We start from the raw sequence: 15,840 nt of genomic DNA, 5'->3' as shown, positions 1-15,840 counted from the left end.
CTCTTAGTAATATCAAGTGTTTTTAAATTGCCTTGCCCAATAGATTCCATAAGGATGTGAAAAGACAATTTTAGATGTGGTTTTGACAGTATTTTTAAGCTTCTAGCTTTGCATCCTACACTGATTTATATATTATTCATATTTTTATACATTCATTTTCTCTCCAAAGTGCTGTTATATATACATAATTTTCTTAATCCTTTAAATAGTGCTGCACTGTCCTGTGGTGAGCAAGTGTTGATTTTCTAAGTTTTGCTAAAAGGTTAACCAGGGAACAAAGACTTTAAGTGGTTTGCACCAGTTATATGGTTAATTAGTGATACAGCTACAAGAATAATATTCTAGCATTCTAGTCACATCTTTTTCCCCTTTTATAAACCATAAAATCAGGTCTTAAGAAGAAGCAGACAAGTAAAAATAAATTTGATGAATGCTTATGCTGTCCATATAGGTTAGGTGCATTTCATCTTAAACCCACCCTAGATTTAGTCATGAAAATTGGAGCATAAATTATAAATGGATTCATGATGATAATATTTTTATAATATGAAAAATTTCTGGAAATCATCCTTCTATAGTTTGTATTTTTTGTCATTTATTTATTGAATTTACCTTTATTGACCATCCTTATGTTCAACAAGCTAAATGAGATTCAGATTTGTATAACTTGAATTTTCTAAAATGATATGCCTATTTAAACACAGTATCCATAGGAACATAAATTTATCAAAAAAAAGTGAGGAAAAAATGAGAATTTGGAGTGAGATTATAACTTAGGCATTGATATTTAGATGAACCTCTCCACCTTCACAATCCCAATTAAAATGACTTCAAAATTTTTAAATACGGAGAAACCATAATAGTGTTGGAGGCCAGGGGGGAGGTCCATCTTCTTGTTGCAAACTGTGAAGAATTTCCACTAGATACAGTGCAGATGAAATCATATTGAAGAATTATACCAAAACCAACATGCAATTTCACTTCCTAAGAAAGTGACAAGAATTGAGTCGGGGTGTTAGGACAACCTGTAGGGGCTTCCACTTGGCTTACTTTCACAGCTATTGATGGATTAAGAGTGTCACTAGGAGGCCCAAGAATAGTCACACTGAGGGAAAAAGCAGGCCCTGCATTAGGGCATTTCTCTGATGCGACAGGCAATGCACACGAAGGACTGGCTATATTTGCTCTGTTCCCGGAGTGGAGGTCAGGTCAATTTATAAAATTTTTGTATGGAAAAATCTGAAATTTTTCCTGCAGGGGACTCTCCATGGCCCCAGCTCCCTCCCTGCTTCCCTTAACATGCGGTATATGAATTTCTATCAACCAGCTTCCCACTGAGAGGAGGAATCAGAACATTGGAATGGACGGTGAAGGCAGGAAAGAAGACCTGCCCACCCTATTTTTAGAAAAACATCAGCCTGGATAGACTGCTCTTTGTTCAAGAATGAACAAAGAAACCCAACAGAAGGTTTCTGAAAAGGCTCTGCAACGTAACTGGAGGAGAACATAGTATTTAAGAGGCAGAGGGAAAAAAATATTTATTTTAAAAATATGCTTTCTATAGGAAAATGAATATTTTTGGTAACGATTTGCTTTGTGCTTTCTAGTGAGTGCAAAGAAGTCTACAAAACAAAGTAAGCGTTTAAAGCAAACTAAAGTGAAGTCTAGAAGGAGAAAAGAGAACAAGAGAATATGTTTAAAATATTGCTGAATGAGACTGTAGGTGAAAAGGAAAGGGAACTTGCTGAAGAAGGAAGAAATGTGAGGAAACTAAAAAGCATTATATGTAGTAAAATTTTAAAAAAAGAAACTGGAGAAAATGAGATGAGTGATGGAAAAGGCAAACTTGAGAAATTCTCCCAGAATGCAGAGGAAAAGGTCAGATATGAGAGCTTGAGATAGGTAATGAAAGGCTGGACAGAGGATGGAGCTCTTATAATATATAGACAATTGTTCCTAAAGAATTAGAAGCTAGATTAAAAGCAACCAAATCAGTTAAGCACGCCATAAGAAAATAATAAAAACAAAACCAACTTTCTCGACTATAAAAAGACACAAATCTACAGATCAAATGCTTACCGTGTACCAGAGAAAATAACAAAAAAAGAGACCAATAATTAGATATAGTCTGGCATTTTTTATGTTAATTTCAAGGATAAAGCAAAGAAATTACCTAGCATCCTGAGAGAACAAGTAGTTTAACCCCCAAAGAAGGAGAAGTTGACATCAGAATTCTCTGCAGTCTTACATGCCAGAAGACAGGGAAGCAATGTCTGTAACTGTTAGGGGAAAATGTTTGTGACCCACAAATTCTAGACTCAGCCAAGGTGTTATTAGTGAAAGCCGCAGAAAGATGTTCTCAGATATATGATCTCTCACAAATATGCCATCCACATACTTTTCCTGAGAAAGTTGCTTGAACATGTACTCCAGCCAGCTGTAAAGCAAATTAAACAGTTCAACCATGAGGGAAGTCATGAAATAAAAGGGTTAGTGGTGAGCAATGGAAACAAACTTATAAGTAATTATAAAATATAAATAAAGTTGAAAACAGTGTAAACATTTTAAACGTTTATTGGAAGATAAAAGCACAATGAACAATAATAAAATGACAAATGCAAGATAGGGATATAAAGAGAAAAAATATAGTATTTTTCACCATTCAAGGGAGTTGTTCCAATAGATGTTAATTTTTGGAATTCACACTTGAACTGACAATTCTTTACAAATTAAAAGTAACAATGAATAGAGCTGAAATCTTAATCAATGGGGGAAAAAGCTTCTTATATCATCTTTCTCTAGGACCTGTAAATATTCCTTCTTTAACTCTGCTTAATAAACATATATACTTTGCGTTTTTAACTACGTTAAAAAAGAAAAAAGACTTTTAAAGTAAAAATACACCAGAACATGAAAATTGTATATAGATTGGTGGTGGGATTTTGTGGCACATAAATCTTCAGTGAGTATGGGCATGAAAGCAATCATTTTTTAAAAGCATATATAATTTGGCATAATGAAAATATGAATTTTTTAAAAGTATACAAAATTTGACATAGAATCACAATTATGTTAAGGAAAGACATTAACAAAACAGTGGGTTCTAGGTAGTAGAAATATCCTACACTTCTTTCTGTTCCTATTTTCATATTTTTGTAATGCATATGTATTAATTTTTATAGGGAGAAAATAAACATTAAAATAAAAAATCCTATAGATACAGCAGAGTTATAAGGCAGATTTATAATATTGAATACTCTGTTCTTCCCCCCTAAATTAAAAATAAACCAAGCATTTAATTAAGGCATTAGGAAAAGCATAACACAAAAAAATACATCTGAGAACTGAAGGAAAAATTAATAAACTTAAAAGCAGAATTTTATAAATCAGTAAACAGAATAGATTTGAACAAGAAGTCAAAGAGTTGAGTCTTAAAAACAACAGAATTCTAGCTTATTTCCTCAGGAAAGCAAACAAAAATACACAAAATAATGTATTTAAATCACAAATTTAGAGGAAATAAAATGCACTGCTTATGCTTATTATAAAGTGAAGTGAATATTATAGTAAATATTAAGTAGCAAAGTTGACTCAAGGAGTACAGCACTGGAATTGGCCAATAACTAGGGAAATATTAGAGAAAACCTCCAAAGAGCTACTCCAGTTGTTAAAGTGATTGTCTCTAAGTAGTAGGATTGTGGACTTTTCCCCCCACTTTGTGCTCTTTGGTAGTCTCAAAGCCGCATAGCACAGGGAGATCAGCTCCGTGCTCTGTGACTGCCCAGAGGGGTGGGATAGGGAGGGTGGGAGGGAGGGACATCTGGATCACGAGTTGTTTTTTTGTTTGTTTTTGTGGGTTTTTTTGTGTTTTTTTGGTGGTTTTTTTTGTTTGTGTTTTTTTGGTTCTTGTTTTTTGTGTTTTTTTGTTTTTGTTTTTGTTTTTTTGTTTTTTACTAGTAACATGAATAGATGAAACAAGTGTTCTTTACTGTATTCAAGAAATAAGTAAAGGAAGATAGTGAGTTTTGACTTAGGCCACTCTGGATATACTACACTCAGAAAAGACTATATTGCTCACTCCCATTCCTAAAGAAATTAAGCTGAATTATGGCAAGGTTCTCTCCTGCACGTTAGAAACACTGCAGAGTATGGTCTATGCATTTGCCATCAAAATTGTAGAGGGAGAGGAGCAGGTAAGGAAAGTATTTTCTCCATATAAGAAGGAGATCATTTTTTTTTTTTTGGAAAGGAAACTTACTTTAATTATAATATGTGTATATCCTGTTTATCTTGTTGATTGTGCGCTTACAAAAGCAACCGTTCATTCACACCCATTTTTAAAATGCCCACTTGGTAATGTCACTTTGCTAGAATCAGATGAATAACATTGTGTTCTCCACAGATCTTATGTAGTGAGAAAGGTAAATGAAAGAGGATGTTAGAATGTGATGAGTGGAGATATGTACAAAATGTGACAAGGGCAAGGCAACAGCAAGCGTGTGACTAAGGTCGTGTTTCCAAAGAACTTGAGCTCACTGAATTGGACCTCAAGTTAATCAAATTAATCTAGAAGTAACTTTGAGAAATACCTTCTTGGGTATTTGTGGCTCACATTAGCATTATCACAGGAAATGTGAAATGAAAAAAAAATCTGAGGAACTTTGTACAACTCATTATTTACCAAAAGCGTGTGCCATGGAACCCTCTTTCCTAAAATTGTTTATCACAAGCTCAGGGCTCCAGCGGGTTGAGGGACACACTGTGAACAATGTCTATTTAAAGTGTACATTAAATAGAAAAAAACCTTCCTAACTCAAAATATTGGCTTAATTTTTGAACGTCTTCTGTCTTGAAAAATATAATCAAGTTGCACCTTTAACACTGCATCAGCTTCTTTTGTTCTACTAAGGAAAGTGAAGCACTTCAGCTACGGCTTTCTTCTTCTCAAAAGACTGGATTCCCAACAAAGGGGAAATCTATGCTATACTCAGTGTTATTTATAGGAAATATGAACTGTCAAGTTCCTGGTAGAGCTTGATCTTTTTCATTTCTTTCTTTTATTATGGATGACATCTACCGGCAGAATACAGGTGGCCTTTCAACCTTGCCTTGCCTTGTAAATTAAAGAGGAATGCTAGAACTAGGATGGCTTATTACTCTATTCTCTTACTAATATCTGCCACCTCGCCCAAATACTATCATTTAACTGCCAGGTGTTAATGAAGTTAGTTATTCATTCATATGTTAATCCAAGATATCTTTGCTGAGTGCCTGCTCTGTTCCAGGCACTCTTCTAACATCGGGTGTATGTACAGTGTGAACGAGACTGACAAGCTTGTAAACTTACAATCTAGTGGGGAAGATAACCAATGAACACACATATCTATTAACAGCACAATCTCAGACAGGGCTAACTGCTAGGATTAAATCAAAATAGTAAGTCCAGGATTTTTTTTCCTCCCAGGTGAGGTGAACACTTACAGATTGGTGGTCAGGGAGGGCTTCTCTGTGGAGGAGACTTCTGAGCTGAGAGCCAGATGGTGAGGAGCCAGCTGATTTTTCTGGATCCTCATAAATAGGCACAAAGGAAACTAGAGAAGTCTGGAGTATGCTGGGCCTCTTTTCATTGATTTAGTTTTCAAGAGTAAAAGAGATTTTCCATTTTAAAAATGGAATTTCTCATCCAGTAATCGGACTCCTAGACTTAGGTGTGTGCCTTGCATGGCAAAGTTAAATTTCCTAACTCAAATGTTTTCCTTAAAATGTGGGTTCATTTTAATTTCTCAAGGAGGAAGGCTGTTTGCCAAATGGGCAGCTAAAGCTCTTCTCTATTTCTGCCCTTGTGGAGAATGGTATTTCTAAGTAATCTACATTTGGGCCTTGTTAAAGAATCAGAGCAATTTGAATGAAGAGTTGCTATTACTAGTATGCTAGTTATCTGAAGAGCTTTGGAATTATCCAAGTATGGGGAGGGAGTTCAGTTCAGATTCAAACCTCATCTCCTCAGTGGTTGTAAAATTCAACCGATTTGGTTCCCATCAATTCTAAGGTCCCCCACAGCCCTCCCTGGCACATTATGACTATTAACTAATTTTTATCTAAATTGATTTCCTCTTAGATGAAATGCTACTGTTGGTTTATCTTTAGAAATAAGAAATTGCAAGTTGAACAGTTACTGAATTTACAAATTTAACAACAACCCATATGGACTATAGAATTCCTATAATAACAAATACATTTTGGGAATAAACGGAACAAATCACCTAGCTCACTTCTAAAATTCAACTTTCCTTGCTTTGTTTTTTTTTTAAAAGACAAGTAGGAGGGTGACTTTAGTCACCAACTGCTCAGAAACACAGGCTGCAGAGAACAGGGGTTCGGATTAGCAAACCAGAACCTTACGGAACTCTTTCTTCTCTACTGACTACCCTGGCACAACTGGGCTGGAAGGAAACCCCTAATAACATCAAGGGCAGTTCCCCTTAGTCTTCCTCCCATCCCACTGCACCCCACCCTACCAGCCAGAAGCAGAAGTCTTATGAAGAAGTTTTGCGGAGAACATCCTGTCCTGGTTTCTTCTGTTCCAATGGGCTTGCCAAACACACCCTTGACCTGGGACACAGGCAGAGTTCAAACCAAGTCAATGTTGTCAGGCTGCTGGTCTCCCTTTTCTGGAAGACTCCTGACTGTGCCCTCTCTGCTTAAATATTGTAGAGGCGACTAGTGTTCTCTCGTAAGGTGGCCAAGGTGTGGGAGAGTGGCTGATCTTTGATTCTGGCCATCTCTCGAACCGTATGCAGGGCCAGGCCTGGGTGGGCAAACGGGCAAACGCTTTTGGGAACCCCACGAGGGAGGAAGAAGGGAGCATCGGTTTCCACGACGATTCTCTCCAGTGGGATCTTTTTCAGAGCATCCTGGAGCTCCCAGGTAGAAGAGTAAGTCAGGAGTGCAGTGAAGCCCACAGACATGTTGGGGAAGTAGTCCAGAAGGGGCTTGATGACTGCGTAACTGCCAGTGAAGCAATGCCTATGGATCTTGTAGTCAGAGGGCACATATTTTTTCAGGATGCCCATCAGATCTTCCTCAGCTCCTCGGCAGTGGATCACCATGGGCTTCTTTAGAGACACGGCCAGCTGCAGCTGTCTCTCAAATATCTTGTGCTGCTGTGGGACAGGTGTGATGCACTTATGGGAGTAATCCAAGCCAATTTCTCCATATGCTACAGCCTTGGGGTGCCGTAAGGCTTGCACAATATTTCTTTCGTAACTCTCATTGTAGTAACGTGCAAAATGGGGGTGACAGCCAAAGGCCCCCCAGACCAGATCCTCTTTCAACAGCTCCTCCCATAGACCACCCTTCAGTGTGCGAGGATCACAGAAATCAGAGATGCAGCCGTGAAATTCCTTAGGGAAGGAGTAGCTATAAATTTTTCTGAACTGGTCAAACGTCCCTTTGAAAGACAACCTGGAATAGAGCATGTCCAGGTGACAATGGGTATCAATGAAACCCTGCTGTAGGCTTTGTTGCCAGTAGTTCCTTGGCAGGCAACAAGATGCATATCCTTCCCAAGAACGTGATGGTGTCTCCTCTTGGAGATGGTGTCTCCTCTCCTTCATCCTGGCTTCTGAACTTCTGGAGAAATGAAATGAATGAGAATTCAGAGACTGATCTTCTTCTGATGCCTTCAGTTCTCTGAGCCAGGTTGGGGAGTACACTGGAAAACTGAAGGGATAACCACTCAAGAAACTCTGGCTGCTCTTCCCAACCTGGGATGTGTTGCTGCTGCTGCTGCCGCCCATGGAGAGAGAGCAAGGAGGCTTGGGACTACTGGGCCAGTAGCTGGCAGAGTTATGCCAAGGACCACTATACAAATTAGGCCAGTAGGTGACAGGCTCAGCTGTGAAGGATGGAGGCTTTGAAATTATCAAGGGACTGAGTGAGACTGGCTCCTCCTGAGGGAAACTGAAGGCAGAAATCTCATTCATCTCAGACCAGCCACCTCCTGAAGAAGGGTGCTCAATTACCATACTCTTATCTTGATGCTTTTGGATTTGTGAATCATAGTCAGGTCTGCCTAGAAATTTTGGGGCTGGAGAGCCTTCTTCAAAAGTGAGTGCCCTTGGGTAACCAAGTGGCTTCTCACGATGTACCATCATTCTCCTGTCACAGAAGTCGCTGATCTCTATCTTCTCCTCTCTGATCTCTGAGGCAGACACTATTCCTTGAGGAGCAGAGAAGGGGACATCCCTGGCTGATATTCCTCCAGAGTTGGGCTGCTGTCTTGTGCTCCATTCTGTACTAGTGGCAGCCTCTCTTTCTGGCATCGATGTTCCCAGGATGCCCTGGATCTCCTTCACGTATATCATTGAAGAGCCTTGGTCTTGCTGTCTACCCCAGCTTCTCTGGCCCTCGTTTGCTTCCTCAGTCTCATTATTCTGACCCTCAGCTATGGCTGCAAATTCAGGGTTTATGGAGCTATAGAAACTATGTTTGGAATTACTCTTAAGGTTGTAGGCAGCCTCTGGAGAAGCCATTTCTTCCAGAACGGGACTGGCAAAGCACAAAGGGGATGGCGCTGAGGTGATTCCACGGACGAGAGGAAACCGGAGTGCTCCGAATCAGGTAGTCTTTGGAGGCTGCTCCACCCGCACGCGAACCTGAGGAATGGGAAGAGTATAAAGAGAAGTAAAATGAGAAGGTGGAATTTCCCTGACAGGATGAACCCCAGGAAACCTCGGCTTGACGGCCACAAGGACCTCCTTCTGAGCTTTCAGGCACCCGGGCGGCTAGGCTCCCCAGAACGTAATGCAGAGCCCTAAGCTGGCTGGCTGGAGGAGGCCACGTCACTGGGCCCCCAGAGGCATCCGCGTTTGCTGGGGGATTCTACCTAAGTGCCGCTCCTCTGGTCCTTTACCTTGCGCCGCTCCCGCGGCTTAGGGAACTTTCTCCTTTCTTTCACTCGCCCATCACAGTTCTCCGTGTTCCAGAGATGTCAAAGTCCTTCCACTGAGTTTGTGATCTCAAAACTATTTGCAAAAGTCACAAAGATCCAACATCGACTGAAGGCTTGGTTCGACGTCCAAGCCCGCAGCGAGCTCCCGAGAAAAACGGCGACTTTTTTTTTTTTTTTGCACAGTTACTTCCGGGGCGTCAAGGCACTTCCGGGATATCAAAGCACTTCTGGGACTAGAAAGCTTTTCTATTTGGTTTGGAATACAAGGCCCTTGTGAGATGTCAGAGCCCTCGAAAACGCTGCAAGGTAATTTAGGGACCCCACACGGGGGCCCCTGAGCTGGGCTGGTGGCCTAGAGATCCAGGCTGCCGAGGGAGTGCAGGAGGGCGGGGCTGAACCCAGTGCTGGAGGAGGTTGGGGGGAGGGCACAGCTCCTTCCGCCCACCCGCCCTGGCCACCGGAAGTACTCCCGCAACCCGGGGTGCCCCCCCCATTCCGCTTCTACCTCAGGTCTGTTCCATCCTGTCCACAGCTGCCCCTCCCCCCCCCCCCGCCCCCGCCTATGCCTCGTGTGCGTCGCAGCCAGCCGGCCGCTGGAGTCGCCGCCATTGCTTGCTTTTTGTTACTCCCCGCCCCTCGCCTCGTGTGCGTGGCAGCCAGCCCGCCGCTGGAGTCGCCGCCATTGCTTGCTTTTTGTTACTCCCCGCCCCTCGCCTCGTGTGCGTGGCAGCCAGCCCGCCGCTGGTGTTGCCGCCATTGCTTGCTTTTTCTTACTCCCCACCCCCACTCCCCCCCACCCTTCCCCCCCGCCCCCGCCTCGTGTGCGTCTCAGCCAGCCCGCCGCTGGAGTCGCCGCCATTGCTTGCTTTTTGTTACTCCCCGCCCCTCGCCTCGTGTGCGTGGCAGCCAGCCCGCCGCTGGTGTTGCCGCCATTGCTTGCTTTTTCTTACTCCCCACCCCCACTCCCCCCCACCCTTCCCCCCCGCCCCCGCCTCGTGTGCGTCTCAGCCAGCCCGCCGCTGGAGTCGCCGCCATTGCTTGCTTTTTGTTACTCCCCGCCCCTCGCCTCGTGTGCGTGGCAGCCAGCCCGCCGCTGGTGTTGCCGCCATTGCTTGCTTTTTCTTACTCCCCACCCCCACTCCCCCCCACCCTTCCCCCCCGCCCCCGCCTCGTGTGCGTCTCAGCCAGCCCGCCACTGGAGTTGCCGCCATTGCTTGCTTTTTGTTACTTTCCCCCCACCCCCTGCCAGTGTTTTTGAAAAGCATAATTATGGTTTATAAAGCATAGTTTAAATATACATGGTTTTGAAAACATAATTGTAGTATGTTACCATTTTCAGTCCTGTGGTTTTTTTTCACTCGACATTTGTGCGTATCCTAAGCATTTCTCTTATTGCCGCATCGTTTTAAAAAATATCATACTAAAAAAAAATAAAATAAAATAAAAAATATCATACTACTGCCTTCATAATATTCCATAGAATACATACATGTGCCATAATTCACCAGATCCTTCCTTTCTTGTTAGATCTTTAATTTACCCCACTCTAATTTTTTTGTATAATAAAAAAAATGCTGCAAAGAACATCTTTGCACATATGTTTCTCCATATTTTGGTTTGTTTCTTTGGGCTGCGTGCCCGGAAATGGAGTTCCTGAGAAGAAGTATAGGAATTTTAAAATGGCTCTTCAGAGCATCACACTACCTCAGAAGAACTGTAATAATTTACAATCCCATGGGTAATGGATAACCCTACCAGGCTCATTTAATAGGAGAAACAAACAAAACTGGTGCCTCACTGTTATTTTAATTTGTACTTACCTGATACTTCTTTAGAGTGAATATTTTCCTTTTTTTAATTGAACCTCTCCTGCATTTTAATTTGTTTTCATTTCTTTTTTAAGATCCTTTAAGAATTAATTAAAATTTTTTTTATAAAATAAGCTTTTGTCATATGTTCTAAATTTCTAACTTGTATGTTGGTTTTTTTTTTTAAAGAAAGTACTTGAACTGTGTTTTTTTATTTTTTAAATTAATTTTTATTTATTTATTTATGGCTGTGTCGGGTCTCCACCTCTGCGCGAGGGCCCTCTCCAGCCGCGGCAAGTGGGGGCCACTCTTCATCGCGGCGCGCGGGCCTCTCACTATCACGGCCCCTCCCGTTGCGGAGCACAGGCTCCAGACGCGCAGGCTCAGTAGTCGTGGCTCATGGGCCCAGTTGCTCCGCGGCATGTGGGATCTTCCCAGACCAGGGCTCGAACCCGTGTCCCCTGCATTGGCAGGCAGATTCTCTACCACTGCGCCACCAGGGAAGCCCTGTTGCTTGTTTTTAATTTATATTTTAGCCTGTTGAAGTTATAACTTGTTTTTGTAGTTAAATTTTAACATTTTCTTTCATAATTTTGTCTTTTTCTCTTAAGTCTGGAATGGTCATCCTCCCTTTCAGGGCTTTGCCACATATATAATTTTTTTTGGAGGGTAAAAGGGATTGATTTGTTATATTTAAGCTGATAATCCATCTGATATTTATTTTGGGTTATATTTATTTTAGGTGGAGATATACATTGATGGTTTTCCAAGTTAGTACTTTTTTCACTTACTGATATGATTCCTCTTTCATCATGTGTTAAATTCCTATATGTAATAGAGCCTATTTCCAGACTATCTATTCTTTTCCACGCACTAGTGTGTCTCTTATTAGTCTGGTTTTGCACTGTTTTAATAACTGAAGCATAATAGTAAGTAAGGTATAAAATCTAGGAGAGTTAGGTCTTCTACATTACTCTTAATTTTCATAATTATCTTTAATAGGCTGACTGTTTATCAGATGAAATTAGAATTATTTTTTCAAGTCCTTCCAAAACACCAATGAAATATCCATTTGAAATATGTTATTTTAGTCTGCTTATCCAGAATATACTTTGCCTGTCCTATTATTTGTCAAGTTTTCCTATATCTTCTAGTAAATACTTTTAGAGTTTTATCTGGGTCACAGAGTTTTCATTAAAACTATTTTTAAGTGTTTTGTAATTTTGTATTCTATTGTGAACATACCTTTTTTCTTCCACTGTATTTTCAGGTGGTTATTGCTAGTACATAAGAATATTTTTGATTCAGTTGTGGTTATGCTGAAATCTTTTATTTATTCTTAGTTTTTCAGCGTTTCCCTATGCCATTATTTTGTCTATCTATAATGATGCTTTTGTCTCTTTCTTGCTAATATTTTTACTTCTTACATTGTCCAGAACTCCTAAAAAATATTAAATCATGATGTTGGTAGGGGCATTTTTGTTCTGTTCCTGATTGTCACAGACACATAGTTCAATTACATATAATACTGGATGTTTAGGCTATTGTTTTAAAGCAGATGCTTTTTTATCCTGTTAAGGAATTACTCTTGAATTTTAAAACATATGTGGTAGGAAACAGTTTGAGATCATTATATATTTGCTCTTGCTTCCTAATTTAGAAACATCTTTGCATCTGTGAGGAAAATGCTGCTTTTTGTGTAGTTTGCTTATGACTGTTATGGACTCTTGAATTTAGTTTGCTTGTACTTTAGTTAGGATCTTTGCTCTATAAATCATAAGTAATGAAATTGTTCTGGAACAGTAGTTCTCAACCTAGGCTTGCACATTGTAATCACTTGGGGAGCTTTAAAATCACTGATACCTGGGCCCGACCTGAGGGATTCTGATTTCATTGTGTGTGGGTGTATATAGGTGTGGATGTGGCCCAAACATCATGATTTTATAAAGCTGTACAGGTGATTCTAATGTGAAGCCAGGGTGAAAACTATTGCTCCATAGTTTTCTTTTTTTTTTTTTTTTTTTAACACCTTGTGTATTAGGCATTGGAATTCACCTTTGTAGCTTTCCATCTTTTTTGGTATCCTGGGGGAGTTATATAAAGTGGTGCTTTTCTTTTCCTTGAAAGCTTGAAAGAATCTATTAGTAAATCATCCTGGTTGGAGCCTTTGTTGGGGCAATACTTTGGTAATTTTTTTGCTTCTTACTTGGTTATTAGTTTATTCATTGTGTTTTGATACTTCACAATTCTTACAGAAAATCACTTATTTAATTGTGGTTTTAAAATTTATGTTCATAAAAGCTTGAATAATTTATTATAATAAGATAACTTACATCTTATAATTTATTACTTCTCTATGTTGTGCACTATCTCATTTCTGATTTTATTTATTTACATTCTTTGATTATCTTTGCTAGTGCAGGGGAGCAAAATTTGCCACCCCAAATAGTGTCTTTTAGGCACGTGGATTATCCTGAGCTGAAAACAATCAAGGCCCAAAAGACTAAGGAAGAACCTTTGACTTTCTCCCTAACTGCCTAAAAGAATTTAGATACAGGACCTGTTCCATGAAGGGAGACAGGGAGGAACCTAGCAAAGTGTCGGTTAAAATTCCTCTCTTTCTCCCATTGCTTCTGTATGGCCCAGCAAACGTTTGTTTACCAAACATTTGCTTTTTTTCACCTTCTTGTGAATTGCCTTCCTCCCCTTTGAAGTCGCAAACTCCTACCCCCTTCCCCTTCTCTCAGATGGCATATAAGCTTCAATTGCCTAACTGGTCTTCGGGCTTCATATTCTTACGGAGCCCCTATACGTACATAATGAAATTTGGTTTTTCTCCTGTTAATCTGTCTCATGTCAGTTTAATTCGTTAGACCAGTCAGAAGAACCTAGAAGGGTAGAGGAAAGTTTTTTTCCCTCCCCAACGCTAGAATCTTACCTATTTTATTTATTAATAAAAACTCTTGGATTTATTTATTGCAGTTGTTTTTCTCCTTTCAAATTTATCTATTTGTGCTTTTATCCTTTTTTGCTTTAGACTTGTTTTCCTTATGACAAATTTTTGCACTTTCAAAAATTTTTGTTCAATCCATTGCTCACTGTGACTGCATTTCAGAATTACTTGTGGAGCTTTAAAAAAAATACTAATGCCCCTCTTAACTGCCTCCAAGATTCCTATTTAATTTATTTAGGCTTGGGTATGGTTTTTTTTGTTTTTTAAGTTCCTCATGAGAAGCCGAGAAGGCTGAGAATCACTGAGTTAGTACATTTACCTGCGTTGGCTGTCTTTAACTCTAAATTCTCATATGTTATAATCTAAATCCAGTAATTTACCTAAGATTACAGATTTGCTTGTATCTTATAGGTTTATACCTCTTTAAATTTTATTAAATTCTCTACTTATTTTTTGTATTTTAAAATTTACTCTCCTCACAATAATTATTAGGGGTGACAATATTTGTTTATAGTTACATGATACATTTTTAGTTGTATTGCTTGTGATTGATGGTTATGATTTCTGTAGTTTAAATTTATTTAAAAAATATTTTTTTTTGTAAATTAGCCTATGTAGGGAAGGAAAATAATTTTCCTTTTACCCTTCTAGGTTTTTGGCTGAGATGCCCCCTGTAATGAAAGACAGCTTAACAGGAGAAAAACAAACAAGTTTAATAGCATGTTTACCTCCTGTATACATGGGAGATACCAGGAAAACTGAGTAACTCTCCCAAATATCCCAAGCCACCACCTTAAATACTAGTTCCAGCTAAAGGCAAAAGATGTTCGGGGTAGGGCGAGCCAGTTATGGGAGGTTATCAGGCAAAGCACAGTAAAGGTCGGTACAGTTATGCAGATTTAAGTTCATGCTTTCTCCATTGATGCATTTCTAGAGATATAGTTATCTTCCTTTTTCTGGCACAGAGAGGGAGAAACCCTTACCAATGGAGATTTCCGTTAGAAATGTAAAAGTCTCTTACAAAAGGATAACTTTTACTCACATTTCAGAACTTCTTCTTTCTCAGCTGTTTCTTAAAAATGATCAGCTCAAGATAATTCTTATGCCAAAGAAGCATATTTTGGGGTGTTATATTGTGCTGCCCTTCACATATGATAAATTTCTTAAAATATACCATTGTCATGTATAAAGGAGCCATCCTCTATATGCAATACAAAATTCATTATAGTTTATTTCCTTAATTCTGAGATTCCATAGTCATAAGAGAAACCATTGATTTAATAACAGCTTGGGGACTTCCCTGGTGGTCCAATGGTTAAGACTTCACCTTCCAATGCAGGGGGTGCAGGTTCGATCCCTGGTCGGGGAACTAAGATCCCACATGCCTCATGGCCAGAAAACCAAAACATAAAACAGAAGCAGTATTGTAACAAATTCAATAAAGAGTTTAAAAATGGTCCACATCAAAAAAAATAATAATAACATCTTTTTCCAGAAGAATAAACAACACTGCATTAAATGTACACAAATTTTTATTGTCTGCTAACTAACCTATGATAGCATGCATTTATCCTTACTATTATGTACCTTTTTGTTTAGTACCTCGCAATTTACATCTGAGCCTTTTTCATTAAATAGAACATAAACATTTTAAATTTAGACTTATGATGTTGATCTCTTTATAAAACGTTGAGCCTTATTGAACATTACTGGTGCTTCTTTCTTTCCTAACAGCTTCTCTAGGAATTCACCTGTAAGCTTTTGACACTCAGATGTTTGGTTCCTGAGTAATAGTCTTTATGACTCATGCATTGGTCATACCAGCTTCACGATCTTTTAAAATTCTGTGATTTATTCTGAGAGATTAGACTTTTGTTTTTGCCTTATGATTGCATTGCCTAGCACACGATGGACAATCTTCTAGCATTTTTATGTCAATGCTACATCAGACAGTAACATTTTGAAAACATTTTAAGTGAAAATTAGGATTCCAGATTGATGTTAAAATCCAGCTATTTGGGATATGCAGTGCAAAGCAGAGAACTCAGTTGACATGAAAACAGAACTAACTCCTTCCCCACAAGGCTAAATTTACACCTTACATCAAGTTACATCTATGTTCCTCG

The 15,840-nt window shown here is 39.5% G+C and overlaps 2 protein-coding genes across 2 annotated transcripts in view; one reads left to right on the top strand and one right to left on the bottom strand.

Moving 5' to 3' along the window:
• EFHC2 (EF-hand domain containing 2) overlaps positions 1 to 15,840 on the top strand; it is a 153,181-nt gene that overhangs the window by 13,821 nt on the left and 123,520 nt on the right. The gene's annotated exons all lie outside the window — the stretch shown is intronic.
• On the bottom strand, positions 6,702 to 9,636 carry LOC103010785 (putative deoxyribonuclease TATDN2). The gene is given in 5 exon segments (XM_057538575.1): positions 6,702 to 8,606; positions 8,608 to 8,732; positions 8,735 to 8,776; positions 8,779 to 8,887; positions 9,520 to 9,636. Coding segments are annotated over 5 exon segments (2,298 nt in total).

This window comes from Balaenoptera acutorostrata, chromosome X (genome assembly GCF_949987535.1).
Source record: "Balaenoptera acutorostrata chromosome X, mBalAcu1.1, whole genome shotgun sequence".
Classification (NCBI taxonomy): domain Eukaryota; kingdom Metazoa; phylum Chordata; class Mammalia; order Artiodactyla; family Balaenopteridae; genus Balaenoptera; species Balaenoptera acutorostrata.
Note: the sequence above shows the minus strand (reverse complement) of the source record. Positions and strands in the feature narration are given on the sequence as shown.